The 27,017-nt window shown below is 37.6% G+C and overlaps 3 protein-coding genes and 3 long non-coding RNA genes across 10 annotated transcripts in view; 3 read left to right on the top strand and 3 right to left on the bottom strand.

Annotated features, from left to right (window-relative positions):
• The window catches only part of slc12a10.2 (solute carrier family 12 member 10, tandem duplicate 2), a 46,207-nt gene extending 35,302 nt beyond the window's left edge, over positions 1-10,905 (bottom strand). The window contains exons 1-4 of one of the 2 annotated variants that reach the window (XR_015494851.1): positions 10,585-10,905; positions 5,068-5,154; positions 4,429-4,504; positions 2,893-2,988 (exon numbers count right to left, since the gene is read on the bottom strand). Coding sequence is in view for 1 of the 2 variants with exons in the window: in NM_001045001.1 (NP_001038466.1) it covers positions 2,893-2,988; positions 4,429-4,504; positions 5,068-5,154; positions 10,585-10,830 (505 nt within the window). In the remaining variant the exon portion in view is untranslated. 2 annotated transcript variants of the gene reach the window in all.
• Positions 1-20,780, top strand: part of LOC147842940 (uncharacterized) — an 84,181-nt gene extending 63,401 nt beyond the window's left edge. For 3 of the 4 annotated variants that reach the window (XR_015495255.1, XR_015495254.1, XR_015495256.1), the window contains exons 16-17: positions 2,866-3,002; positions 3,327-4,161. This is a non-coding gene — a long non-coding RNA (uncharacterized LOC147842940). Of the gene's footprint in view, positions 1-2,865; positions 3,003-3,326; positions 4,162-5,071; positions 5,174-20,400 lie in introns of those variants that run through there. The other variant, XR_015495257.1, reaches the window with a different exon arrangement.
• Positions 1-27,017, top strand: part of LOC147842925 (uncharacterized) — a 959,952-nt gene that overhangs the window by 128,772 nt on the left and 804,163 nt on the right. The window lies entirely within an intron of this gene.
• si:ch211-225k7.4 overlaps positions 1-27,017 on the bottom strand; it is a 494,418-nt gene that overhangs the window by 323,492 nt on the left and 143,909 nt on the right.
• The window catches only part of si:dkey-88n24.3, a 285,177-nt gene that overhangs the window by 146,277 nt on the left and 111,883 nt on the right, over positions 1-27,017 (bottom strand).
• Positions 23,785-27,017, top strand: part of si:ch211-63p21.8 — a 120,733-nt gene continuing 117,500 nt past the window's right edge. Inside the window, exon 1 of the mRNA XM_087260268.1 lies at positions 23,785-26,644. Coding sequence (XP_087116394.1) covers positions 26,427-26,644 — 218 coding nt within the window. The 5' untranslated portion in view covers positions 23,785-26,426. The remainder of the gene's footprint in view (positions 26,645-27,017) is intronic.

The raw sequence follows: 27,017 nt of genomic DNA, 5'->3' as shown, positions 1-27,017 counted from the left end.
AAACGTCTTGTGCAGAGCTGCAGTCTAGGCACCGGAGAAGCTGGAGAAGACCGGACGTCAGCGAAGACTTGTCTGTCCCTGGAGCATCACGGGAATCAGTCTCATGCTCTCCAATCCTCCACAATCACCACAGCAGCTGTTCAGGATACGGCCTGGTCCAGGATTATGGAAACCTTGGGATCATCTACATCTCACTGGAAGTTTCTAGTATACCTAGAAAGAGCTTGATTAGCTGCTTAAGATGGGTTTAATTGGGGTTGTAACTCAAATATGCAGGACACCGGCCCTTCAGGACTGAGTTTGGACACCTCTGCTCTCAACAAACTGCTCAAAAGTCTGCTGAGGATCAGAGATAGCATTTAATTAGCAGTGCCAGACTTATTTTGTCAATGTTCAATTCAATTCTATTCAATTCAGCTTTATTTGTATAGCGCTTTTACAATGTAGATTGTGTGAAAGCAGCTTCACATAAATGGTCATAGTAACTGGATCAGGGTAGTTCAGTTTTTAGTGTTTAAGTTCAGTTCAGTTTAGCTCAGTTCAGTGTGATTTAATCATTACTGAGAGTTCAAACACTGAAGAGCAAATTCATCGATGCGTAGCTCTACCAATCCTGAACCATGCGAGCCAGTGGCGACAGCGGAGAGGGAAAAAAAACTTCACCTATTGGGAGTGAAGAAAAAAAACCTAGAGAGAACCAGACTCAGTTGGGCAGGACCATTTTAATTCTCCGCTGGCCAAAAGTCAAAATGTTATATATTGTTGTCTTTCTGAGGTTTTGTTAGAAGTTTTGAGACAGGCCATTTTGATCCCCTGACATGAAAAATGTCATTAGGGTGTCAACTTTTTCGCATAACTGTATGAGTATTTTGTATCAGAGTTCATATCTATGTATGTATAGTTAGTGGGGAAAAAAAACATTGAACACTTCATTTTTCCCAGAAAACATATTTCTAAAGGTGCTGTCGACTTCAAATTTTCACTGTATGTTGGTAACAACTTAATGAAAACACAACTCATTTGTTGTTCATTCAGGTTGTGTAAGAAAATGAAATGACACAGGGAAAGAAGTATTGAACACATGAAGAAAGGGAGGTGTAAAAAGACAGACAGCAGCTGAAATTTCTCAGTGGTTCATCAGCAAGCCTCTGCCCTTTCTCAGTGTAAATGGATATCAGCTTCTTCAGTCCAACATCTATATTATCATTAGGATGAGGATGAAACCAGGGTGGACATTTCAGCAAGACAATGATCCAAAACACAGCCAAGGAGCATCCCAGATGCTTTCAGAGAAAGAAAATCAAGCTGTAGAATGGCCTAGCCAATCACCTGACTTCAATTCAAGAGAAAATATAGAATAAAGCTCAGATTTGATAAACGATTTTACACTGAAGTCTGTGAAAAAAATAAATAAAACTACTTCATTCTCCATATGAGAGGCGTCTTTAAGCTGCCATCATTAAAAAGCCTTTTATACAAAGTATTAAACACATTTCAATAGTTTAACACTTTCTCTTTTTTGTTATTACACAGGTCATTTTCCAGATTTTTTTGTTTTATTTTAATGTTTGTATCAGTTGTGTATTTCCCAAAATGTCAACAGCTCCTTTAGAAATATTATTCAAAGAACAAAAACATGACATGTTCAATACTTATTTTCCCCCATGGATATAGATCTGAACTGTGATAAAACATTATTGGTAACACTTTATAATAACTACACACTATAAATCATTTATTAAGCATTAACAAATAGTGAACTTATTATCTGTTAATTATTAGCATTAATAAGCGTTAGTAAGTAGTTTATAACTGCAGCTACAAATGCTCTATTCTTGACTTATAAGCAACTGTATAATGTGTTTAATAATTGTATTTTCATACTTAGTTAATGATTTATTTTTCATTACTAAATTAAGTATCACATTTTTCACACATTATTGACAAATAAAGGTTCAGTTAAATTCTAAACAGGAAGAATGACATTATTCATTTCTATTCATTTAAAGATACACAAATGAAACTGTACTTCAAATGAAAAAAAAAAATCTTTGCAAGCTTATCTAAAATAAAATCACTGTAGAGTTTAAACATTACATCTTATTTTATTGTTTAATTATTACATTGTTTTTGTTTTATCCAGTTTTATGTCGTATTTTGAGACTCCTGTTATTTGGCAATGTTTAAACTTTACAGTAATTTTACTTTTTAGAAAGATTGCACAGATTATCGTTCGTTTCATTCTAAACCTTTAATAGTCATTTATAAGGGATTTATAAAGCATGAATAGTCCTCACTTTAGATTAGGTGACAAAACTGCATGAACTTGAGTTAATAAAGCATTTATTAACATATTAGTTAACTATTAGTATATGCCTGAATAATAAGACACATAAATGTTGATTTCAATAGTTTATTAACCATTTACTAACTCATTCTGAATGATCCTGAAAACCCTCAACTACTCTTAAATACAAACAGTTTGTAAATAATGCGATACTTAATTTAGTATTAAAAAAAAATCGTTAACTAAGTATGAAAATACTATTATTAAGCACATTATATAAGAGCTTATAAGTCAAGAATAGAGCATTTGTAGCTGCAGTTATAAACTGCTTACTAACGTTTATTAATGTAGAGTTAATGCTTAACAAATAATGAATTCACTATTTGCTAATGCTTAATAAATGATTCATAGTGTGTAGTTATTATAAAGTGTTACCACATTAGGTAATCAATATTTTACCATTTTATTTTAACAAAATATTTAAAACTAGTGATGTTTTAGTTTAATGTGCTTTCTATGTGCTTAAAATTACTTTTGCATGAGGCTGAAACTTTTGGTACTTACTGAACTTTCTTAAGGTAAAAGGAGAAAAGGATGCCACTGACCAGAGTAGACTTTCCCATTGGTGGAGATTGCAGACACCGACGTCGCCGTGATCGTCGTGATGGTGACAGACATGAAGATGATGACGAATGTCAGAACTACAAGCGGAAAGGTGAAATCTGTCAAATGATTTTAAATGATGCCTAGTTTCTTTTTTTACTTGAGAACATAGTGAATCATTAAAAATAATTGAGACGAGTGACTTTTAAAAGGTTAGTTCACCAAAAAAACTTTACTTCTGTTGTGAATTACTCTCAATTTTATAACATCAGAACACAAATTAATATGATTTTGATGAAATCGTTCTGTGGCCAGCCATATACAGCAATCTCTTGAGATGTTCAGAGAAGTCCAGAAAAGGAACCAAATGCATTATCAATGCAGTCCTTTAATCGTTCATTCATTCATTTTTTCTCCACTTTAATCTCTATTTCAGAGATCACCCCAGCGGAATGAACCGCCAACAATTCCAGCATATGCAGCCGGCAGCTAGCTCTCTGCAACTCTCACATGGTCGCCCACTGAAGCTAAGCAGGGCTGCGCCCGGTCAGTACCTGGATGGGAGACCACATGGGAAAGCTAGGTTGCTGCCGGAAGTGGTGTTAGTGAGGCCAGCTGGGGGCGCCCAACCTGCGGTCTGTGTGGGTCCTAATGCCCCAGTATAGTGACGGGGACGCTATACTGCTCAGTGAGCGCCGTCTTTCGGATGAGACGTTAAACCGAGGTCGTTAAAAATCCCAGGATGTCCTTAAAAAAGAGTAGGGGTTTAACCCCGGCATCCAGGCCAAATCTGCCCACTGGCCTTTGTCCATCATGGCCTCCTAACCCTCCCCATATTCCAATTGGCTTCATCACTCATCATTCAGCTGGTGTGTGGTGTGTGGTGTGTGGTCTGGTCTGGCGCAAAATGGCTGCCGTCGCGTCATCCAGGTGGATGCTGCACACTGGTGGTGGATGAGGAAATCCCCCCACTGTGTAAAGCGCTTTGAGTGCCCAGAAAAGCGCTATATAAATGTAAGGAATTATTATTATTATTATTATTATATGTTTTATGCAGTGGATGCCCAATATTGGAAAACATTTGCCAACCAAAAAGTTACTTCCTTTGTCTCTCTTCTGCGACATGGTCAGGGTGCATGTTTACTGTAGTCAGCAGCTACACACAAGCGCTATGTCGCCTGTTGTAAATGTACAAAAAAGTTTTGTTTTGGGTTATTTCAAAATCATTTTTACACCGTTTTACTGTGAATAAAAGTGTTTTTGGAGCTTGATTATAGTCATATGGACTGTTTTGTCAAGTGCTTTTGGTTCCTCTATTGGACTTTAAGCATCTCTGAAGTCTTGCTGTCTATGGATGATGAGAGAGCTCTCAGATTTAATCTAAAATAGCACAATTTCTGTTCTGAAGAGGTACTAAGATTTTAGGGGATTGTCACAACACAAGAGGAAGCAATTAATAACAGAGTTTATTATCATTGTTTGGGTGTGCTAAACCTTTAATTGATTTCAAGTGATGTAAATATTTAGGATCGACTCACCAAGTCCAGCTTGAGATGTGACCCACGGCAGCCGCAGGTACATGATGACTCCCCAGATGTTCAACATGCAGCGAATCTGTTCACATTTTGGTCATTTAATTTACAATTTCATGAATTCTGATAAGTAAAAACACATTTATTTAGGGTGTTACCTTAAGCATGCTTGTGTAAAACAGTACAAAATATGTATGATGCCATTATACAATTTATGAAACCATGTGATTTTATTTGCCAGTACTAGCCAAGTCACTTATTTCTATAGTGCTTTATACAAATTGCTAATTTTTTTCAAAGAAGCAGATTTACAAAGAAAACATGCACTAATCGGAAATCAGGTAACATCAAGTTGGTTCATTGATAATTTAGTTCAGCTTAAAGGAATATTCTGTCATCATTTACGCCTCCTCCACTTGTTACAAACCTGTTTGAGTTCTTCTGTTGAACATATAAATAAGCAAAACAGCCACTGACTTCCATAGTATGTTTTGCTCCTACTATTTCAGTCAGTGGCAGCTTTTTTTGCAACATTCTTCAGAATATCTTATTTTGCTAACAGAAGTAGGCAACTCATAAAAGTTTATAAAAAAATAATAATAACTTGAATATTATAGGTAACATTTATGATTGTGTTTTTCTCACCCAGACTCCTAGAACCCACCCAAAGCGGACCAGCTTGACTTTGGGCCGTCCATCTTCTTCATCTGGTGTTGGTGTAATGTCATCCGGCTGTTGACAGAAACATACAGTGAGTGAATCAACAGCAAAATCTAGATGTTGCCATAAACCAAAGGTGTCAAACTCAGTTCCAAAAGGGCCGCAGCTCTGCACAGTTTAGTTCCAACCCTAATTAAACACACCTGATCAAACTAATTGAGCCCTTCAGGTTTGTTTGAAACCTACAGGTAAGTGTGTTGGAACAGGGTTGGAACTAAACTGTGCAGGGCTTCGGCCCTCCAGGAATTGAGTTTGACACCCCTGCCATAAACAATGCAACCCAGGCTCATTACGGATGCATAATCTCGTATACATTTTTTGAGAGCATAAAATATGTCCCATGAGGTACTTTTTTTTGCAGGATTTGTTTTTGCATATCCACCAGATGCCGCAGTGTATGCTTTCTGAGATCTCAAATTTCCCATTGTAAACCCACAAGAGGCCTCTGACTAACTGACTGACCCACCCTCTCCCTTCCCTAAATCCAACCGATAATGTTTTCAAAAGCACCAACCAACCTACCCACCCCCTTCCCTACACCCAACCCATTGTGTTTTCAAAAGCACCAACTGATCTGCCCACCCCCTTCCCTAAACCCAACCGATAGTGTTTTCAAAGGCACCAACCAAACTGCCCACCCTCTTCCCTACACCCAACCGATAGTGTTTTCAAAAGCACCAACTGACCCACCCACCCCTTCCCTAAACCCAACCGATAGTGTTTTCAAAAGAACCAACTGACCCACCCACCCCTTCCCTAATCCCAACCGATAGTGTTTTCAAAAGAACCAACTGACCCATCCACCCCCTTCCCTAAACCCAACCGATAGTGTTTTCAAAAGAACCAACTGACCCACCCACCCTCTTCCGTAAACCCAATCGATAGTGTTTTCAAAAGCACCAACTGACCCACCCACCCTCTTCCGTAAACCCAAACGATAGTGTTTTCAAAAGCACCAACTGACACTCCCACCCTCTTCCCTAAACCCAATCGAGTGTTTTCAAAAGCGCCAACTGACACTCCCACCCCCTTTCCTAAACCCAACCGATAGTGTTTTCAAAAGAACCAACTGACCCACCCACCCCCTTCCCTAAACCCAACCGATATTGTTTTCAAAAGAACCAACTGACCCTTCAACCCTCTTCTCTAAACCCAATCGATAGTGTTTTCAAAAGCACCAACTGACCTGCCCACCTGCTTCCTTAAACCCAACCGATAGTGCTTTCAAAAGTACAGCTTGACCTGCCCACCCCCTTCTCTAACCAAAACCGACAATGTTTTCAAAAGCAAAGATTGAGGCGCCTACCCCCTTCCCTACACCCAATCCTTAGTGTTTTAAAAAGCATAAACTGACCTGCCCACCCTCTTCCCTAAACCCAATCGACAGTGTTTTCTAAAGTACAGATTGACCCTCCCACCTGCTGCAGCCATACACTTATTTAATACACCTGAATTCGATACCTAGCTCTAAACGTATAATCTTTATATTTTGGGAACATTCTGTAGAGTCCACTTTGCAGGGCACTTGTTGTTGAATTAGAACAATCATCTGACGTGAAAAGAGAAACACATGAAATGTGAAGCATGCTGGTTTGTCAGAACCAGGATTGAGCAACGCTGGCTCATGAGAAGCTATATTTCCCATGTTCGTTTTCAGGTTCATGCACACACCTGCAGCCAATCAGCAGGCTATAAAACTCTGACTCTCAAACCCTTCCAGACCAAGTATTACGTGCAAATTGTTGCATGCACTTATTACTTCTTAGCTGATATCGGTGCTTACGGAGCCCGTTCCAGACCTCTGTGTAAACTCGTAGTCTAATCTAATTACCTGTGTTTAGATTCTTGCTCATGTTTTTGGATTTCCTATTCGTCTTAAGATGCCCCTCAATAGATTTGCATTCATATTCATGCAGACCATAAATAAAAGCTTGTGCATTAAGTTTTGAATGTCGCTGCATTGGAAAGTTCAGGTTTGGTGAACTCTGACATCACCTGAATCCATAAGACCAATAGATGATCAAAACAAAAGGATTGGAAAACATCGAGGATCTTTTTTTGGACTTGTTAGCACCAGCTCAAACTTAAACCTGTTGCCTTGTTTTACTTTCCCGCCTAGCCCTCTTAGATTATGTCTGAGGTTGGTGACCCATGCTTGTCCTGGGAATACTCTATCTCACCTGCATCAGCCTTTTGCTGTTATCAGTCTACAGTAGGGCTGCACAATATATCACTTCAGCATCAAAATCGCAATATGCACATTCATCGTAATCTGCAATGTGTGATCCGCAATAGTGGTCTGCAATGTCGAATCGGTATTGTAGTTGACAAGGAGCCACATTTGGAAACACTCCTGATTTTTTTGGAGTCGCTGCAAAGTTAAACCATAAAGTTACCGAACGTTTATCAATTGTGTGTTTCTCCAGCCTGTTAATGTGCGCATTTCAAGTCAGTTTAAAATATTCAGGCATAAGAAATTAATTCATTTTCTTTCAGTTCAGTCCCTTATTTATCAGGGGTCGCCACTGCGGAATGAGCCGACAACTATTCCAGCATATGCTTTACACAGCGCATGCCCTACCAGCCACAACTCATTACTGGGAAACACCCATACACTCCTGCATTGACACACACTCACTGAAAAAAAAATTGTAAAAAAAAAAAGGTAATTTTCTGGAAGCAGGGACGCCAGAAAATTACTGTAAAAACTGAAAAAAAAACTGTCAGAATAAAAAATGTTTAATAATTTCTTATTCCATAATTACAAGTTATTAATGCCATTTTACAGATTTTAACTGTAATTGTACAAGCTATCACTGCAATTTTACTAATTATTACTGCAATTGTACAGGTTGTTACTGTAATTACACAATTAATTAATGTGATTTTAAGGATAATTACTTTAATTATGCAGGTTGCAATTGTAATTATAAAGTTTAACTTGAGCAATTATGCACAAAATCTCTAAATATTCCATTAAATTTTCCACTTTTAACATACCTTTGAAACTGGAAAAAAACGTTTAAAAAAACGATTGAAAAAAGCTTAGGTACAAATAATTGCTGTTGTCATAAAACACTGTAAATATAACTATAAACTACTATAGTTTAATAAGGCTAAACTCTAAAACAATTTTCTTGAGAAAATACAAAACTGTTATCAAATTTTTAATTTTTTTTATTTTTAACAAATAACACATTTGCTCATCGTTTAACAACAGAAACAAGGTTAGTGTTATGCGAGGATGCCTGCACAACAAAGTTAAGGACCAAATAGCCGTTTATTAAGAGAATCATCTTGCAATCAAAGGTTGAAACAGAAACAAACAAGTGCACAGATAATCCCAAGCGTAAAGGCAGCAAACTAAATAATGCTCACTAAACAGTTTAAGACTCAGGAACGATGTGTCTGTGTGTGCTGAGTTTACAGTCCTTGAAATCAGTCTATAACAATCGTCTGACTGTGTGTGTAATCAGTTAGAATGAGAAACCTGGATGTGTGTGGTGCATGCTGGGAGTTCGTTAATGTAACGTGTGCAGTTTTCCAGTGATCCGCAGCCGCTAGATCACTGGTAATCGTCACAGTTCGCATAGCAACATTGTTAAAGTAGTAAAATAAACGTTTCATAGTTTACAGTGCATGCATTATATGCAGCCTACAAACAAGAGGCTATTATCTGGCTTTATTGACCTCATGGTAATCTTCATTGGTTTACTGTCTTTACTAAAAACTATTTGACTGAATTTGTGTTTCCCTGTTTTTACAGGAATAATCTGTAAATATTAATGTAAAACTATGCGTTACTCTCTAAAAATACATAAAAATTTCCTTTAAAAAGCAGAAAAATAACGTAATACCAGAATACAAGCAATAACTGTAAATTTAATGTGAGAATTTTTTATTACAGAACATAATAATATAATGAATAAAATAACGTAAAATGAAAAAAAAAAACTAGAAAATTCTGTAAAAAAAAAAAAAAAACAGACAACTACCTGTGAAATAACGTTTATTTTTTACAGTGTACAGCCAATTTAGTTCACCCCTTTATTACCTATAGCAGGGGTTTTCAAAGTGTGAGGCGCGCCTCCCCTGAGGGGCGCCAGAGCATGTCAGGGGAGGCGCGGGAAAAATATATAATAAAAATATCATTATTAAGTTTAATTATTATATGTATTTTTTATTATATTTAAACGTTTTAATTAAACAAAGCTAAAAAAAACAATACGTCAAAAATAAGAAAACCTTTTTTACCCAGAAGGCCATAGCTGTGAATTCGCTTTTGTTTGGCAAGCCCGCCATTACAGGGGGGGGTCTGTCGCGCGCGTTCTGATCAGCTGTGTTGTCGTGCGCACGCTCAAGAGCGGTGTTGTCGCGCGCCTACTGAAGGGCGGGACCGAGGGTGTGCCGCGTCGCGGGGGCACTTTTGATCATTTTGGAAGGGCACTTTCTATCTAAGACTAAAAAGGGCATGTGCACTGCACAGGTTGAGCCCTATGTGTGCACCTGCAATGGATTGGTTTCTGAGACCCCCCGATTCAAAGCCTTCAAGTTCAGGGCTTAAACCCAAAAGACGACGATATGACGATCAGTATTTGAGTTTAGGATTTACATGGACAGGACCAGCTGATGAACCACGACCTTTATGTGTGGTTTGTCAAGATATTTTGGCTAATGACAGCATGAGACCCGCAAAACTTCGACTGTTTTGACTGGGATGAACAGTTCTTGGATCTGTTTTATTCATATTGAACCATCATCCTAGTTTTAAAAATGTTATATTAAAATACTTGTTGTTACTCTGTAAATAAATGCACTTTCATGCAAATGATGATAAAAGTGAGTTAACAGTCTGACATCTGTCTGTGTCTTTATATATATATATATATATATATATATATATATATATATATATATATATATATATATATATATATATATATGTGTGTGTGTGTGTGTGTGTGTGTGTGTGTGTGTGTGTGTGTGTGTGTGCGTGTTTGGGAGGAGGGGGGCGCCAATGGATAAGTTGTGTCAAAAGGGAGGCCCACTGTCTTAGACTTTGAAAACCCCTGACCTATAGCACATGTGGGGGAAACCAGAGCACCCAGAGGAAACCCACGCCAACACAGGGAGAACATGCAAACTCCACACAGAAATGCCAACTGGCCCAGCCGGGACTCGAACCAGCGTCCTTCTTGCTGTGAGGTAACAGTGCTAACCATTGCACCACCATCTGCTCACTATTCAGTTTATATGGTGAAATTATATTCAATTTCGCATTACAAACACTGTAGCTAAACAAATAATCACAATGTCAGTTTTTTAAATATCGTGTAGTCCTAATCTACAGTATACCTGTTATTTACTACATCTCTGAACAATAAAGCTAGCAGATGGATCCTTGTTTACTCAACAAAAATAAAGTATAGAGATTTGACTTACTGGGTTGCGCAGAACATCCAGTGAAGGTCTGCTCTTTTTAATACGTCCTGCCCACGTGTCTTTGGCGTAAAAGTCATATTTCGGCACGGGGTCGAGGGGATTGTAGATGGACATTTTTTGATTTTCCTTCTTGCCAAAATCAGCCTCTCCCATATCCACAGCCACGTCCCCTTGATGGGGGACATTGCTGTCCCTGCGGCGCATTCCCGGGATTACATTTCTGATGCGTTCAATATATTTGGCCATCGTCAAGCTTTTCAGTCTCTACTAAGATCACTCAACGCATTCATAGAAATCACAGTCGAGTCGAGATGATCGGACTGGGATGTCAGGAAATGAGTTCTTTATATACCTTAATTGAGCCTACCCATGATCAACACACCCATTATTAGACATATACACAAACACTGACTGCCAGTTCTTTGTATTGTGTTCTCTTGCTATCTTTGAAGCCTTCTTCAGAAATATCAACCGACTGGTTTCTCAAGATTTCAGTCACAAATCTGGCAAATAGAGAGTTTGTGTAGCAACAGTTTTGGATGTTCTGGATGTTCCCGAAAACTAAAACACCCACTGAGAGCATCATAAATGAAGCGTAGCATTAGTTCTGGCAGGTGTCGTTAATCCAGCTCACATCAGGTAACACGGTCTCATGTAATACACTTCTGCTTTTAGAAATACAACGCCAAGGAGTTGAACCCAGAAAAGAACCACACCCCAACCCAAACTAATGTGTGCTAATTATGCTTTACCTTTGATAATAGTGGTCCTGACAGAAACTAAATCAGATCCTGGAGCACAAAACCAGTTTTACGTGAAAAGGCAATACGTGAGTCAAAAATATTGACCAATAATCCCTGCTGAAAAATCCAGCTTAAACCAGCCTAGGCTGGTTGGCTGGTTTTAGCTGGTCGACCAGGCTGGTTTTAGAGGGGTTTTGGCCACCTCCAGGCTGGTTTCCAGCCATTTCCAGCCTGGCCTTAGCTGGTCAGGCTGGGAGATGACCAGCTAAAACCAGCTTGATCAGTCTAGCCAAGCTGGGAGTCCAGCCAAAACCAGCTATATCCAGCTTAAACCAGGCTGGTAAAGCTGGTTTAAGTTGGATTTGGCTGGTCATTTTCCAGCCTGACCAGCTTAGACCAGGCTAGAAATGGCTGGAAACCAGCCTGGAAGTGGCCAAAACCCCTCTAAAAGCAGGCTGGTCAACCAGCTACAACCAGCCTAGGCTGGTTTAAGCTGGATTTTTTAGCAGAGATACTTTATATATAAAAACAGTCTCTGTATTTTGTGATTTTGTAAAGTGTTTTCCATTTATTTCCGGTTGTGAACTGCATTATGGGATGTTGATCTCTGCTCTGTTGGTGTTGAAAATTCAACTCTACAGTTTAACAAAGTGACTTTTATTGACATTTCAGTAGTTTAAGATAATATAATCTATAAGAAATAATACATAGCGAAATAAGTATGTAAAATAGCTTACAACTTTACTTACTTGTAACTAAATTACAAGGTTTTTGTAGCATAACAAACAAAACCAACTGTTAAAAACCCTGATGTTAGTCTAGGGAAGTGGTCACCAAACTTGTTCCTGGAGGGCCGGTGTCCTGCAGATTTTAGCTCCAACCCTAATCAAACACACCTGAACAAGCTAATCAAGGTGTTACTAGGTATACTTGAAACACCCAGGCCGGTGTGTTGAAGCAAGTTGGAGCTGAACCCTGCAGGGACACCGGCCCTCCAGGACCGAGATTGATGACCCCTGGTCTAGGGGAATGGGGTTTGACATTTGAGGTACAAATAAAATAAATGTATAAATGTAGTGAATGAAGTGCAAAGACAACCATAAGCAAATGTGCCCAAAACACTGACTTTATTTACAGTTGCCAAGTGAACAAAATATTTGATAAAAAATAAGAAAAAGAAAGTAATGCAAAAATATAGTATTTACATTATATACAATGGTTGGAACAAACACAAAGACGGTGCAAAGCGAGAGCTGGCAGAAGGGATGTGGGCGACGGTAAAGAAAAGAACGAAATCCGATCGATGTCTAACTCCCCAGAAGCATCTAACTAACTAAATAAATAAAAACAAAATAAATAAACACACAAAGAGGTTTTTCGAGTGTAACCGTACTTTTTTTTGCTCTGCGTTTAGTGAATGACGAGAGGACACCATTTTGAGTCTGCACCAAGCGGCAACCTCCCGCTCTCTCTCAGGAAGCCAATACGGAAGTAACTAAAACTGCAATTCATCTGAAATTCCGCTAGTCCTGGCCGCTCCTGGCTCCAAAACAGAGCAAATTTCAATTGAGCCCACTGTTAGAATGGCCAACTTTACAGCAGAATAAAAGATGTTTACAGCCTGTACAAAAAAAGATTTTGGTTAATACAGCTAATATTACCCTTCATGACAACTGTGAGGGGGGGGATTTTTTATAACTCATCCGTTTCCTTTATATTAAGTTATATTAAGTTTGCATAATTAAGGGCGTGGCCACTTGAGTGACAGCTAGGTCTCGTTGGTCGCCGTCACGTCACCTCAACTGAATCCTGCAGATTAGCCACTGAGCTCGGCATATTTATCGTATTTCTGTGTTGTTTTATGTGGCTTTACACACTCAACTGCCTTTTGGACTTGTTTCCTACAATTATTAGATGGCATGGCATGCTGAGTGCACTTAATTGAGCTCACAAACCATTCACGTGGCCTCCGTTTCCCATGTGAGTAAAGTTATATACTTATATACCATCTCTATACATGTATTTGTTTTATTTAAGATCATTTATGGTTTATATTTATATTTAGAGCTCTAATGCACTCCAGAATCTGATGAATTGATTAGCTGTAGGCTCTAGAACAGTCATCTGAAGCGTTGTCATACAGTGTTATGCTGGATGTCATCAATAGTCTTACAGTAACTAACACAGACTATATCTGAAGTGTTTGGAAGTAATTCTTGTTTTCCTCCTGTTGAAAAACGTCATAAGAACAATGTTTAGTGGCTCAATGTATTACAGCAGTGTTTTTAAAAGTCTAAACACTTTATTGATGTAGTGTACAACCAAGCACAAGTGGTCAGAATACAAACGAGTCGCAGGTGATAAAGTATTAAGCATTTCTCCCAAAGTAAAGTGTGTCTGAACCAGGTCCAAGCTAAATGCCAGCAGGTGTCTGTAGCTCCGCTCACTCTCCTCCTCTTTGCCCTTGTTTGGTATCCTGCCGTGGGTGTGATGACGCGCGAACAAAATGGCGACGGTTGGCCGCGCCTACTTGTGGCTTCTGTTGCGCTCTTCAGAAACCTATGGGTGACGTCACGGATACTACGTCCATATATTTTACAGTCTATGGTCTGCACAGAGAATGTTATTATGAAATCAGCAGCTTCAGCTCCGATAGTTCTATAGCTACTCCTTAGTTCAAGGTAAAGGTGGAAAAGAAAAGGCGAATGAACGATGGAGGAAACCAGCGAGAGGCGCCACGGAAGGACGCGAAGACAGGAAAGGGAAAGAGAAAACTAGATCTCACAATTACAAAAATCAGCATGTGAACATTGACAATCCACATATTACATTGTCAAAATAAAAATCATAACTGCATACCTGCACAAGAGATCGGCAGCTTCAGCTCATTACATTAAATGTACACTGTCAACAAAAATAACATTCTACAATATAACAAACTGTTTTTACATCAGTAAATGCAACAAATGATTAAAATGAAATTTAAATATGTATTTGTGTGTGTGTTAATTATGGCCAGAGCCATAATTTTTTGCCGGCAATTTTCCGGAAAGGTCTGTATGTGTGAAAGGGGCTATTATTTCACTGCTGTCTAAGAAAAACAAGCAATATATTGCAGAGGTGTTCTTTTACAATCATCCAATTACAACTCTAGTTACTTTACATCTTCTCCAGTCTATGCAAATGATTATTTATGATTACTTTAATAGTTTTCCCAATAGTCGTGTTTACAAAGATCGAGTCAAGGATCTCACCGCTCACTATCTCCCTCTGTAAACCTGTTTGCATTGTGGAAAAAACTGATAAGAAGATTTCACTGAACTGAAACTCGACATCAATGAACAAATCGGTCATTATGACAAGACATAAAATGTAATAGCGAGATAATGGATGTCGTGGAAATGTAAAGAGAACCCTTTTATGATGTTTTCATTTTTATTAGATGGAATGGATGTTAAACAGCTTGTTGTCATACACCGTAAACCTGATAAGTTCATATTGCTCAAAATATTTGTGCCGGGTCCCCACAGGTCATGGGAATTCTACAGTATCAGGGAATTTTAAAAGGGTTTTAAGAAATTAAAAGTTTATATATTCTTTGTCTAATTCACACAATATCTGGGAATTTATTTGCCATTTGCCAAAACGTATTTCCAATTTATCCAATACCATTTTTTTATCATATTGTTTCGTGTGTTTTGGTCAGGCACGTGCACACATAGGGCTCAACCTGTGCAGTGCACATGCCCTTTTTAGTCTTGGATAGAAAATGCCCTTCCAAAATGATCAAAAGTGCCCCCGCGACGCGACACACCCTCCATCCCGCCCTTCAGTAGGCGCACGACAACACTGCTCTTGAGTACGCGTGCTCGACCCCCCCTAACACCCACGCCCCCCCAACACGGCCTTACATTTATCCTGCACATGCCCTTTGGACGATCTCTGCACGGGCCTGGTTTTGGTTGTTGTTATGGTTTGGCTATTTTTCATCTCTCTTTTATTAACCAGCAAATCAAATCAAATACGGCAAAACAACAGACGAAATGGCACTAAATTGTCAAAAATTATCCATCATCTTATTCTGTATCCCTAATCCTACCCAATACCTAAACCCAACTACCTTAATAATTATTAATTAGCAGTTAACTGAGGTTGAAATCATCGCTAATGGTTTATTATAACCAAGTAGTGTATCCTAAAATAAAGTGTGACCACATGATTAATTGTGTGGTTAAGAGGTAAACACTTTCTCCATGATGTTATTCTACATCCCTAATCCTCCCCAATATCTAAACCAACCCAGCTACAACCTTAATAACTAATAATTAAGAGGTTAAAAGTCATAGTTACTGGTTTAGAAATATCAACAAGTTTACTTTAAAATACATTGTAAACACTTATTTAACTCTCCCTGTTAATCTAAACACACACAATAACACCCCTAGTAGCAAAGAATTCTGGCCCAGATTTGGCATAAAGCTGGCACAGCAGGCATTCATCCGGCACTGGCATACAGCATGTGGGCCAAACATGGCCCGGGTTTGGCAGAGGTGGCACCGTTTTTAAGGCGGCACACAAGATTTGGGCCAGATGAAAAACGTAGTGTTTGGCCCAGATTTAAAAATTTGATAAGTGGGCCATGTGAGTTTGGCCAGTCTTGACCCACATTTAAAATACACTAAAATCATTTTTGAGTAAAGAAAAAAAATTCTACCAATCAGGTCACTTTGAGAAAAAGCGTGCCCATAGTGTGCCTAAAGCGCATCACTCCATGGGTTTATCAATTTCATTGCAATCGTGACACACCAACCTATCTGGCCCAGTTCAGGCCCAGTTATGAGTTATTAACTTGGCTGAGACTTGGCCCAGATATTGTCCGTTTTTGGCCCTTGTCTGGAAGCCAGATTTGGTCCAGTCATGTACCGTAATTCACTGCGGCATGTGGGCCAAGCAAAACCTGATTGTGTGGGCCAGAGCTGAGCCAGAGAAATTTTGCTATGTGGGACTTCATTACAGTGCTTAGTTTAATTGTCTGGCACAAAGCACAGTGGGAACTGGAAATCTGCAGGTTTTTAAAGGTGTAAATTTACCTTATTACACCAAACTTTTAAGTTGATGTCAACTTATTTTGGTCACACTTTATTTTAAGGTGCAACCCACATAGCAAAATTTCTCTGGCTCAGCTCTGGCCCACACAATCAGGTTTTGCTTGGCCCACATGCCGCAGTGAATTACGGTACATGACTGGACCAAATCTGGCTTCCAGACAAGGGCCAAACATGGACCATATCTGGGCCAAGTCTCAGCCAAGTTAATAACTCATAACTGGGCCTGAACTGGGCCAGATAGGTTGGTGTGTCACGATTGCAATGAAATTGATAAACACATGAAGGGATGCGCTTTAGGCACACTATGGGCACGCTTTTTCTCAAAGTGACCTGATTGGTAGAATTTTTTTTCTTTATTCAAAAATGATTTTAGTGTATTTTAAATGTGGGTCAAGACTGGCCAAACTCACATGGCCCACTTATCACATTTTTAAATCTGGGGCAAATACTACGTTTTACATCTGGCCCAAATCTTGTGTGCCACCTTAAAGACGGTGCCACCTCTGCCAAACCCGGGCCATGTTTGGCCCACATGCTGTATGCCAGTGCCAGATGAATGCCTGCTGTGCCAGCTTTATGCCAAATCTGGGCCAGAAATTCTTTGCTACTAGGGAATTCTTGCTGTTAGCAAACCATAAACTAAATTGTTTGCCTTAAACTCCTAATTTGCTGCGTTTTTAACAGTTATTAGTCCTAGTAATGCAACACATGCCCTTCCAGCTGCAACCCATCACTGGGAAACTTATTTCTGTGAAGTAAAATTAATTTCTGACACTATTTGAGTGTAATTACCAATTATGTGCTGCCTGCCATCTTGACCAGGTCTCACTGGAAGAAGAGACAGTACTGTCTCAATGTGATCTCCTGGCTAAATAAAGGAAATAAATAAATAATTAACTGATTTTAATTAATTTGGCTGTTGTGTTTTAGATGTAAGCTGATCATTTGTTCCAGCAGCACCAGCATAAGGGTGTTGTCTAATATCTGCTACTTTTGTTGTGAGTTGACACACGGATATGTTGTGTTGATGTGGGTTTTCTTTAGGAACGTGAACCGGCTTGATCATGAATGTTCCAGCTATCTTTACCGCAGTGTTTGGTAAACACACGCCCACGTCCCCCATCCAGCCAATCAGATGTCGGCATGCGGGTCGTGTTTACTGGAACTACTGTGCATTTCGTGAGTGCAAAATAAGGATGGCTAGAGGATATGTAATTTATAGAGTGGACATCAGCCAATCTGTTAGTGCTTTCGTCCATTCCTAGAAATTATATTTCAAAGAGCACTTGAGTCAACAATCAGAACGAGCACAATAAACCTTTCCCACAGTTCATGCAACTTTCATGGAACCGCTCGCCATAAAGACGTTCATAAAACGTTTGTTTATGAACAGTAAAAGGAGTTACTGTGGCTTTTCTCGTCATTTATTGGACACATTCTTTAAGAAAAGGAGCCAAATGTGTGGATTATTATTATTTTCTTGTATTTGGGACTCTTGTGTAAGTGACCTTGTAAGTCTCAAAGCGTCAGCTCTGTTAACAAGTACAGAGAAACTCAAGAAGAAGAATTCACGATGGTGAATGGTCCTGGTGATTCCATGAGTAAAATGGAAATTAATATAAGGAGAATTATTAGAGAGTAAATAGAAAATGAATACACAGCGCTCAGCATACATGAGTACACCCCATTTTAGAAATGAATATTTTTATTTATATTACAAAGTTTCAACAAAATTTTATATACATATATATTTTTGTTTCTCTTGTTTTGCTCTTTTTATCATTTTTATTTTTTATTTTCCCCTAGCATATATTTGGCTGTACTAGTTTTTGGAGCGTTAGCACATGTTATTCTGTTAGATTAGCTCCAGATTTGGCTTCAGCACCGACTAATCTAATGTACAGTTGAAGTCAGAATTATTAGCCCCCCTGAATTATTAGAACACCTATTTATTTTTCCCCAGTTTCTGTTTAATTTTTTCAGCACATTTCTAAACATAATAGTTTTAATAATTCATTTCTAATAACTGATTTATTTTCTCTTTGCCCTGATGACAGTAAATAATATAAGACTAGATATTCTTCAAGACACTTCTATACAGCTTAAATTGACATTTAAAGGCTTCACTAGGTTAATTAGGTTAACTAGGCAGGTTAGGGTAATTAGGCAAGTTATTGTATAATGATGGTTTGTTCTGTAGACTATCGAAAATAATAGGGGCTAATAATATTGTCCTTAAAATGGTGTTTGAAAAATTAAAAACGGCTTTTATTCTAGCCGAAATAAAACAAATAAGACTTTCTCTAGAAGAAAAAATATTATCAGACATACTGTGAAAATTTCCTTGCCCTGTTAAACAGCATTTGGGAAATATTTAAAAGAGAAAAAAGTTCAAAAGGGGGCGAATAATTCTGACTTCAATGAACAAATATAATATTGTATGGCTTCCTATAGAAAAAGGGGTGAACTTGTATATGCCGAGCGCTGCATGTGTATATTATAATGTTATATCAATGTATAGAGAGTAAACAAAGAAACAATAACGTGAAACAGACATTTAGAGTCAATATAAACTTTAAAAACACCATTCATATTGTCGCAACACAAATCTATTAAGTTAACACAACTCATTTAAGTAGATTGATCATAAAACATTTACATTTCCCCAAAAAAATCTCCAGAATGGTGTTATTTTTACTATTATAAGTCACAATTTTAAGTACAAGCAGCACAGATCTTGGAATAATATATGGATCATAAATTGGAGAATAAATTGAGAGTCAACAAATGAAGAATCATTCATTTTCCTTTGGCTTAGTTCTTTTATTAATCTGGGGGTCGCCACGGCAGAATCAAACCACCAACTTACCCAGAATACGTTTTACACTGCGGATACCCTTCCAGTTGCAACCCAGCACTGGGAAACACCCGTACACACTCATTCACTACGGCCAGTTTAGTTATTCATTTCCCCAATACCACATGTGACTGTTGGGGAAACCAGAGCAACCAAAGGAAACCCACACCAACACAGGGAGAACAGGCAAACTCCACACAGAAATGCCAACTGACCCAGACTGGGCTCAAGCCAGCGACCTTCTCAGTGCTTACCACTGAGCCACCGTGCCGCTTAAATGAAGCATCTATATAAAGATAAATGGAGACTTATGGAGAATGATAATATACGGAGAATAAATATCAATCGCCAGAACAGAGTCAATCTGAAATGTTGTGATGGCTTTTAATAGTTTTGTATTCTGTTGACAGAATCTACATTGTAAAAGCTCTTTAGAAATAAAAGTGACTTGACTAGAAAAACAAACCTGCGTAAAACACTGGTGATTAAAGTCATTCGTATGCGAGATAGCCAGCTCACAGATGACTGCAGGTTGTTGACCGTGTGATTATTCAGGCTGATGCGAGATGATTGTTCTGTATTTTATGAGAACTTTAAAGCTTCATAAATAGACGCAGTGATTTCTCGTATTAGCACTGCAAAAAATGCTTTTCTTGCTTAGATTTTTTGTCTTGTTTCTAGTCCAAATATCTAAAAGTTCTTAAATCAAGAAGCATTTTCTGGACAAGCAAAACATATCGTCTTGTTTTGAGAAATAATCTGCCATTATTAAGTGAGTTTTTCTTTAAAACAAGCACAATAATCTGCCAATGGGGTCAGCAAATTAATCTTGTTTTTTCTTTTGACGTAAGATTATTTTGCTGACCCCATTGGCAGATTATTGTGCTTGTTTTAAGGAAAAACTCACTTAATATTGACATATTATTTCTCAAAACAAGACGAGATGTTTTGCTTGTCCAGAAAATGCTTCTTGATTTAAGAATTTGTAGATATTTGGACTAAAAACGAGATAAAAAATCTAAGTAAGAAAAGCATTTTTTGCAGTGAGTGTACATATGGTGCTACTTCAGAGGTGTATTTCTGTCTGATTTGTTGTGTTTTTCAACAGCGCTTGACCCTAAACAGAAACACGGTGACTGTGCAAAAGACGAATCAGCTTTCTGAAAATGACTTCAGTGTAAACAGAGAAGAATGTTGAGTTTCTGGTATTATACAGCATTCAGCTTTCCTCAAGGTCAAACACCAGCTGAAAACATGTTTCATAAACTCTGATTCTGAGCATTGTGGGTTTCCTAAATGTATATTTAAATTAAAATATCACCATGTAGTTAATAACACCTTTACTCTACTGAAATAATTTTAACTTCCTTATTTAATCATGCATGTCTTTTCATAAACTCTGTATACTGTATTAGAGGCTGTGAAAAAAAAAAAAACATTTGACTTATAAGATTTTAAATGTATAACAATTAAAATGTACCACCTGTCAAATAATGACGACTAGTCAGTTGTCATATTTCTCTACTAAGGTACTGACTTTTTGGCTGAACTATCACACAACTGGAAGAAATTATGAGTTCACAGTTAAAAAGTGTTTACAACTGGTTTTTAGACAACAAACTTTCTTTACACATGGGTAAAACAGAGGCTATTTTATTTGCTTCAAGAGTGAAATTAAAAAAAGATGATAATTTTGTAGCTAAGATTAATGATTGGAAAATTCAGTCAAAAAATGTAATAAACTATTTGGGTTGTTTAATAGATAATAAATTATCAGGAGATGCTATGGCAAAAAAGTTTTTACGAAGATTTGTGGAAAAATTAGGTTTTTAGCAAGGCAATCTGATCTTTTGGATGTTCATTCTTTACAATTGTTGGCAGGAGCTTTAATTCAACCCCATTTTGATTATGCTACGTCATTTTCGTACAGTAGCTGCTCAGAAAATTTGAAGGAGAAATTGCAAAAGGCACAAAATAAATTAGTATGAATAATTTTAAAAATGCATCCTAGAGCACATTTGCACAAAGAGTCTTTTAATAAATTAGGTATGTTAACTGTTAGTAATAGAGTGTGTTTTTTAAAACTGGCAATGGTACGTAAAATGTTTAATAATGTGGTTCCTAGCTATTTGATGAATTATTTTCAAATGGTGAGGCAACAGCATTCATACAGTACTAGGAGTTGGGATTTTAATATTTGTTTATTTAAATTTAGAAGTTTAGTGGGGAAAAATATGTTTTTATATACGAGTGCAATCATGTGGAACAAACTACCAAAATCAATCAAGGAAATAAAAGATTTAAGGTTGTTCAAAAAAGCTATCAAAAGATGGTTGTTTGATGAGGATAATTAGTTTGCATGGTGGAGGATCTTTTAAATGATATGTTACTTGAGTGTGAATAGGTTTGCGGCTGGAAGGCCATTGGCTGTGTGGAACATGTGCTGGATGGGTTGACTGTTCGTACCGCTGTGGCGACTGTTTGTTTTATTTCTTCATTAGTATTTTGAAGCCATACATTGTTTTTATTTAACAGAGGACCACAATGGAAATAAGCACAGGGCTTTATTGTGTTTTTATCCTCGACAGTTTTTTTTTAACAAAGTGTATGGAATACTTTTTGTACAGTTTGTCTAAAATCTGTCAAATAAAATTCAATTCAATTCAACTAAACAGAGGTCACGTTGACCGAATATTTTCCATCATTGACGGATTTTTTCAGCAGTGACGGAAACATCTGAAGGTGATCCGTCATTTTGACGGATCATGCTGAGGGGGATCTATTGTAATTTGTAGCTAACTGTAATTCCCACTCCTGTCCAGCTGATGGCGATTGCCCTTGTTTTGTCACCGCTGCGTACAGTTGCAAAAATCTCACAGCAGCTCAGTGTGAGAAGTTTCTTTAAACGGCCAAATAGTTGCAATATTAATAGCAAAGGTGAAAATGGAGGAAGTGATGCAGTGGACGATGAGGAAGAAACAGACAAATTTCCTCAGTCTCCGACAACTGTTCATACGGGCCAACCAAGCGGCAACAAGGAGGTCAGGTGGTTTGGAGTGCATTGTGAGCACCATGCACTACCGAACGCAGAGGAGTGAAGCCGCGCCCCTGATGCTGAAGGAGCACATGCCTCAGTGTTTTTTCCCGGAAAGCGAGTGCTTGCAAGACTAAGAAATCCCACATTCAGAAAATCCAGCAAACTTCTGATCACTTCCCTAGGAGAAATGTTTCCTAACTACAAAACGCTGCTGAAGTGGCGCTACCCAGATAGCAGGTAGTAATCAGTCCGGCTCCGACTCGGCATCGGCGAGTGTTATCCGGGCCGAGTATGGCCCGCAGCTTGCTCCTGCACATGCATTTTGTGATGCGGCTGTAAAGCACTGGCCTGATTCCTGTTAACCATATCTGGCCCGAGTCTGTCTGTAGAGTCCGGGCTGCTTCTGGCAATGACTCTCCAGTGTGGCAGCAGAACGCGGCTTCAGCCTCCAGAACACATTTAAAACTGTCATGAGAAGTCAACTTTCCGAGGCAAAAACACTGAATTTAATGACAACTGCCTCTGCATCAGTCTTTCTTGATGCGTTTGATTACGCACAGCCAAGCACCCAGTTCAGGTCGACGGAGGAGGAAGAAATGAGGTAAGGCCAGGGCTGGAGTGGGACTCATTTTCAGCCTTGGAGTTTTTAAGCCTTAGACCGGCCCACCTCAGTTCACCACTGACTATCCTAGAATAAGGTAATTTCCAATTCTGTTTCTAATTACACTATCACGTCTTTTTTTGAGAAAACAGCTGCTTTAAAACTTTAAATGTTCAACAACCCTTATAGTATTATGTCTTAATAATGAAAATGAAAAAAAATGTTACTCAGACGAGGACCGAACCCGGGTTGGCCGCATTATAATATAACGTGCTAACCACTGTACCACAACAGCTGTACATTGAACGGTGACTTATCTACATAGATAACAAGAGCAGAGCTGCGGTAAAATAATAAATAAGAAGACTGTGGTCAAGTAAATAAATAAATTGTATTTAAAAAGTGTGACTGCTGAGAGCAACAGATTCTGGAGCTAGGGACACCGGCCCTCGCGGCCAAAAAACGGACCGCCCCACCGGGAATTCTCCCGGTCCTCCTGATTAGCCAATCCGGGCCTGGGTAAGGCAGATATGAGTAAAATTTGTTAAATAAATTAGTGAATAATTTAGCCTATATGCTCGTCATGCAAGTTCATTATTAAAACATGAATGAAAAAAGTGATTAGAAAATATGCAAATGAATTCACAGTCAATAATAGGTTATGACGGAATTTTTACAACCCTCTCCGTCAAAATGACAGACAATGACAAAGTATAGCGCGTCCTCTGCAACTAAAAGACCTAAACACACACACACACACACTTACTTTGTAATAATTGTGTACTGATACAAACTTTAAGCAGCAGAGCCTGACCCCTGCTGAAATGAGATCTACTGACCCAGACACTATAATTAGCATGTTGTTGACTTGGGAGAAATACAGCATGCAAGATCTCAGACAAGAGCGAGCGCTGAAAACAGAGACCGACAATAAGGAGTATTACTAACACAGGAACAGAGGAGAAATATTACTACAAGAAGAAATCCCAAAGGAAAACAGAAAAATAAGGAGAAGTAACGCTAAAACAAGAACAAAGCCCAGAAGAAAACACCACAATCAGGAGAAGTAACACTAAAACAAGAACAAATCCCAGAGGAAAACACCACAATCAGGAGAAGTAACACTAAAACAAGAACAAATCCCAGAGGAAAACACCACAATCAGGAGAAGTAACACTAAAACAAGAACAAATCCCAGAGGAAAACACCACAATCAGGAGAAGTAACACTAAAACAAGAACAAATCCTAGAAGAAAACACCACAATCAGGAGAAGTAACATTAAAACAAGAACAAATCCCAGAGGAAAACAAAGCACAGAATTGTTGAAACAACAATACATCCCAGAGGAAAAGACAGAAATATGAAGAAGTACTGCTAAAGCAAGTATAAATCGCAGAGGAGAACACAACAACAAGAAGTAATAATAAAACAAGAATAAATCCAGAAGAAAAAAGAAACTTACTAAAACAAAAATAACATCCAGAGGAGAACAAAAAAAAAAAAAAGGAAAATGTTTTAATAAAACGAATAAAATCCAGAGAAAAACAAAAGCACAGAATTGCTGAAACAACAGTGAATCCCAGAGGAAAACACCGAAATATGGAAAAGTATTACAAAAACAAGAACAAAGGAGAAATATTGCTAAACAAGAATAAATCCCTTAGGAAAACTCGACAATACAGAGAAGCAACACTCAAACTAAAATAAATCCCGGAGGAAAACACAAGTATTATTAAAACAGCAATAAATTCCAGAGGAAAACACAAAAAAAGAGAAGTACTGCTAAAGCAAGAATACAATTCTGAGGAAAACAAAACAGTAAGAAGTATCGCTAAAAGAAGAATAAATCGCAGAGGAAAAGACGACAATAAGGAGAAGTTTTACGAAAACAAGAAAAAAGGAGAAATATTACTACACCAAGAATAAATCCTAGAGGAAGACACGACAATACAGAGAAGTAACACTAAAACTAAAGTAAATCCACGAGGAAAACAAAACAACAAGTGTTACTAAAACAAGAACAAATCCTAGAGGAAGGAGAAGTACCGCTAAAACAAGAAAAAATCCCAATGTGGATAAGTATTAACAAAACAAGAATAAATCCAGAGGAAAACACAAGTGTTACTAAAACAAGAATAACACCCAGAGGAGAACAAAAAAGGAAAAGTAATAATAAAACAAAAAAAGAGAGAAAAAAACACGACAATACAGAGAAGCAACACTTAAACAAAAATAAATCCCAAAGGAAAACGCAACAAGTATTACTAAAACAAGAATAAATCCAGAGGAAAACACAAGTGTTACTAAAACAAGAATAACACCCAGAGGCGAACAAAAAAAGGAAAAGTAATAATAAAACAAAAAAAGAGAGGAAAAAACACGACAAAACAGAGAAGCAACACTTAAACAAAAATAAATCCCAGAGAAAAAACGCAACAAGTACTAAAACAAGAACAAATCCCAGAGGAAAACACAAAAAAAGGAGAAGTACTGCTAAAGCAAGGATAAAATTCTGAGGAAAACAAAACAGCGAGAAGTATCGCTAAAAGAAGAATAATTTGCAGAGGAAAAGATGATAATAAGGAGAACTATTAATAAAACAAGAAAAAAGGAAAGCACAAACATTCTGAGCAGAACACAACAATATGAATAAGTATTAATAAATCAAGAATCAATCCCAAAGAAGAACAAAACATCAAGTATTAGGTACAAAACTGATTTAACTCACAATAAGGAGAATTATCACTTAAACAAGAATAAAATCCTGAGAAAATTATGACATTAAAGGAAAGTATTGTTAAAACAAAGATAAATTCCAGAGGAGAACACAAAAAATTGTAAAAGTATTACTAAAACAAGATTAAATACAAGAGGAAAACAAAAAAATATATATATGGAGAAGTAATCCTAAAACAAAAATATATCCAAGAGGAAAACATGACAATATGGATTATGTACAAAACTGATTGACAAAATTGATTGTAACCACAACAAGTATTACTATAACAAGACAAAAGTCCAGAGGAAAACACAAAAGCATGGAGAGGAATTACTAAAACAAGAATAAAATCCTAGAGGAAAACACCACAATGTGAAAAATATTACTATAGAACTACTCAATAATAAAATCCAGAAATATAGCAAAACATTTTAGCTAAAACAAACATAAAATTCTGAGGAAAACACAACAATAAGTGGAAGTATCCTTAAAACAAGAATAAACCCCAGAGGAAAACATGACAATATGGGTTGTGGACAAAACTGACTGACAATAAGGAGACGTATAACTATAACAAAAGCAAATGGAGTGAGAGGAGAACACCACAACAAGAAGTATTACTGAAAGAAGAAACAAACTGGGGAAAACTCAATATGGAGAAGTATTAATAAAACAGAGAAGTATTATTAAACAGAGAAGTATTAATAAAACAAGAATAAATCCCAGAGGAAAACGCCACAATAAGCAGTAATACTAAAACCAAAACACTCAAGGGATGGAGTCTACACGAAAATATCTGCCCCTGGAATGGGAGGAGCGCTGGAGGAGAGAGAAAGAGCGCAGGAAAAGGATGATGGAAGAGGGAGGAGAGAAATTTAAGGAGGAGGAGAAGCGAAGGTTAAAGTGGATCGTGTCCTACAACGACAGCAGGATGGGAATGAAAGAGAAGGATAATGAAGACGGTAATGCCGAGGAAGATGAACCAATGCACAGGTACTGTAGATACCAAAGTGAAGATTCTTCAAACCTGTGCTTGATAAAGATGGAGCACACCATCTATGAAGATACATTTAAAGTCAGCATGAAATAAAAATGTTTTCTTCTTATTTTATATTTATATACCTGTGCTTTTTATAAATGATATATCTGTGCACTTTGTTATCTTGTAATATATAGTATATATATATATATATATATATATATATATATATATATATATATATATATATATATATATATATATATATATATATATAAATATAATGGAGCTATCCATTTGTTACAGCAGAGCTATCAGTTCTTAAGGGCAGAGCTATCAGTCATGTAGGGAGAAGCTGTCAGTCATTTAGTGCTGTGTTATCAGTTA

The sequence above is a fragment of the Danio rerio genome, chromosome 7 (assembly GCF_052040795.2).
Source record: "Danio rerio strain M-AB ecotype USA chromosome 7, GRCz13ab, whole genome shotgun sequence".
Lineage (NCBI taxonomy): Eukaryota > Metazoa > Chordata > Actinopteri > Cypriniformes > Danionidae > Danio > Danio rerio.
The sequence above is the reverse complement of the archived record's forward strand: the minus strand, read 5'-3'. Positions and strand labels throughout refer to the sequence as shown.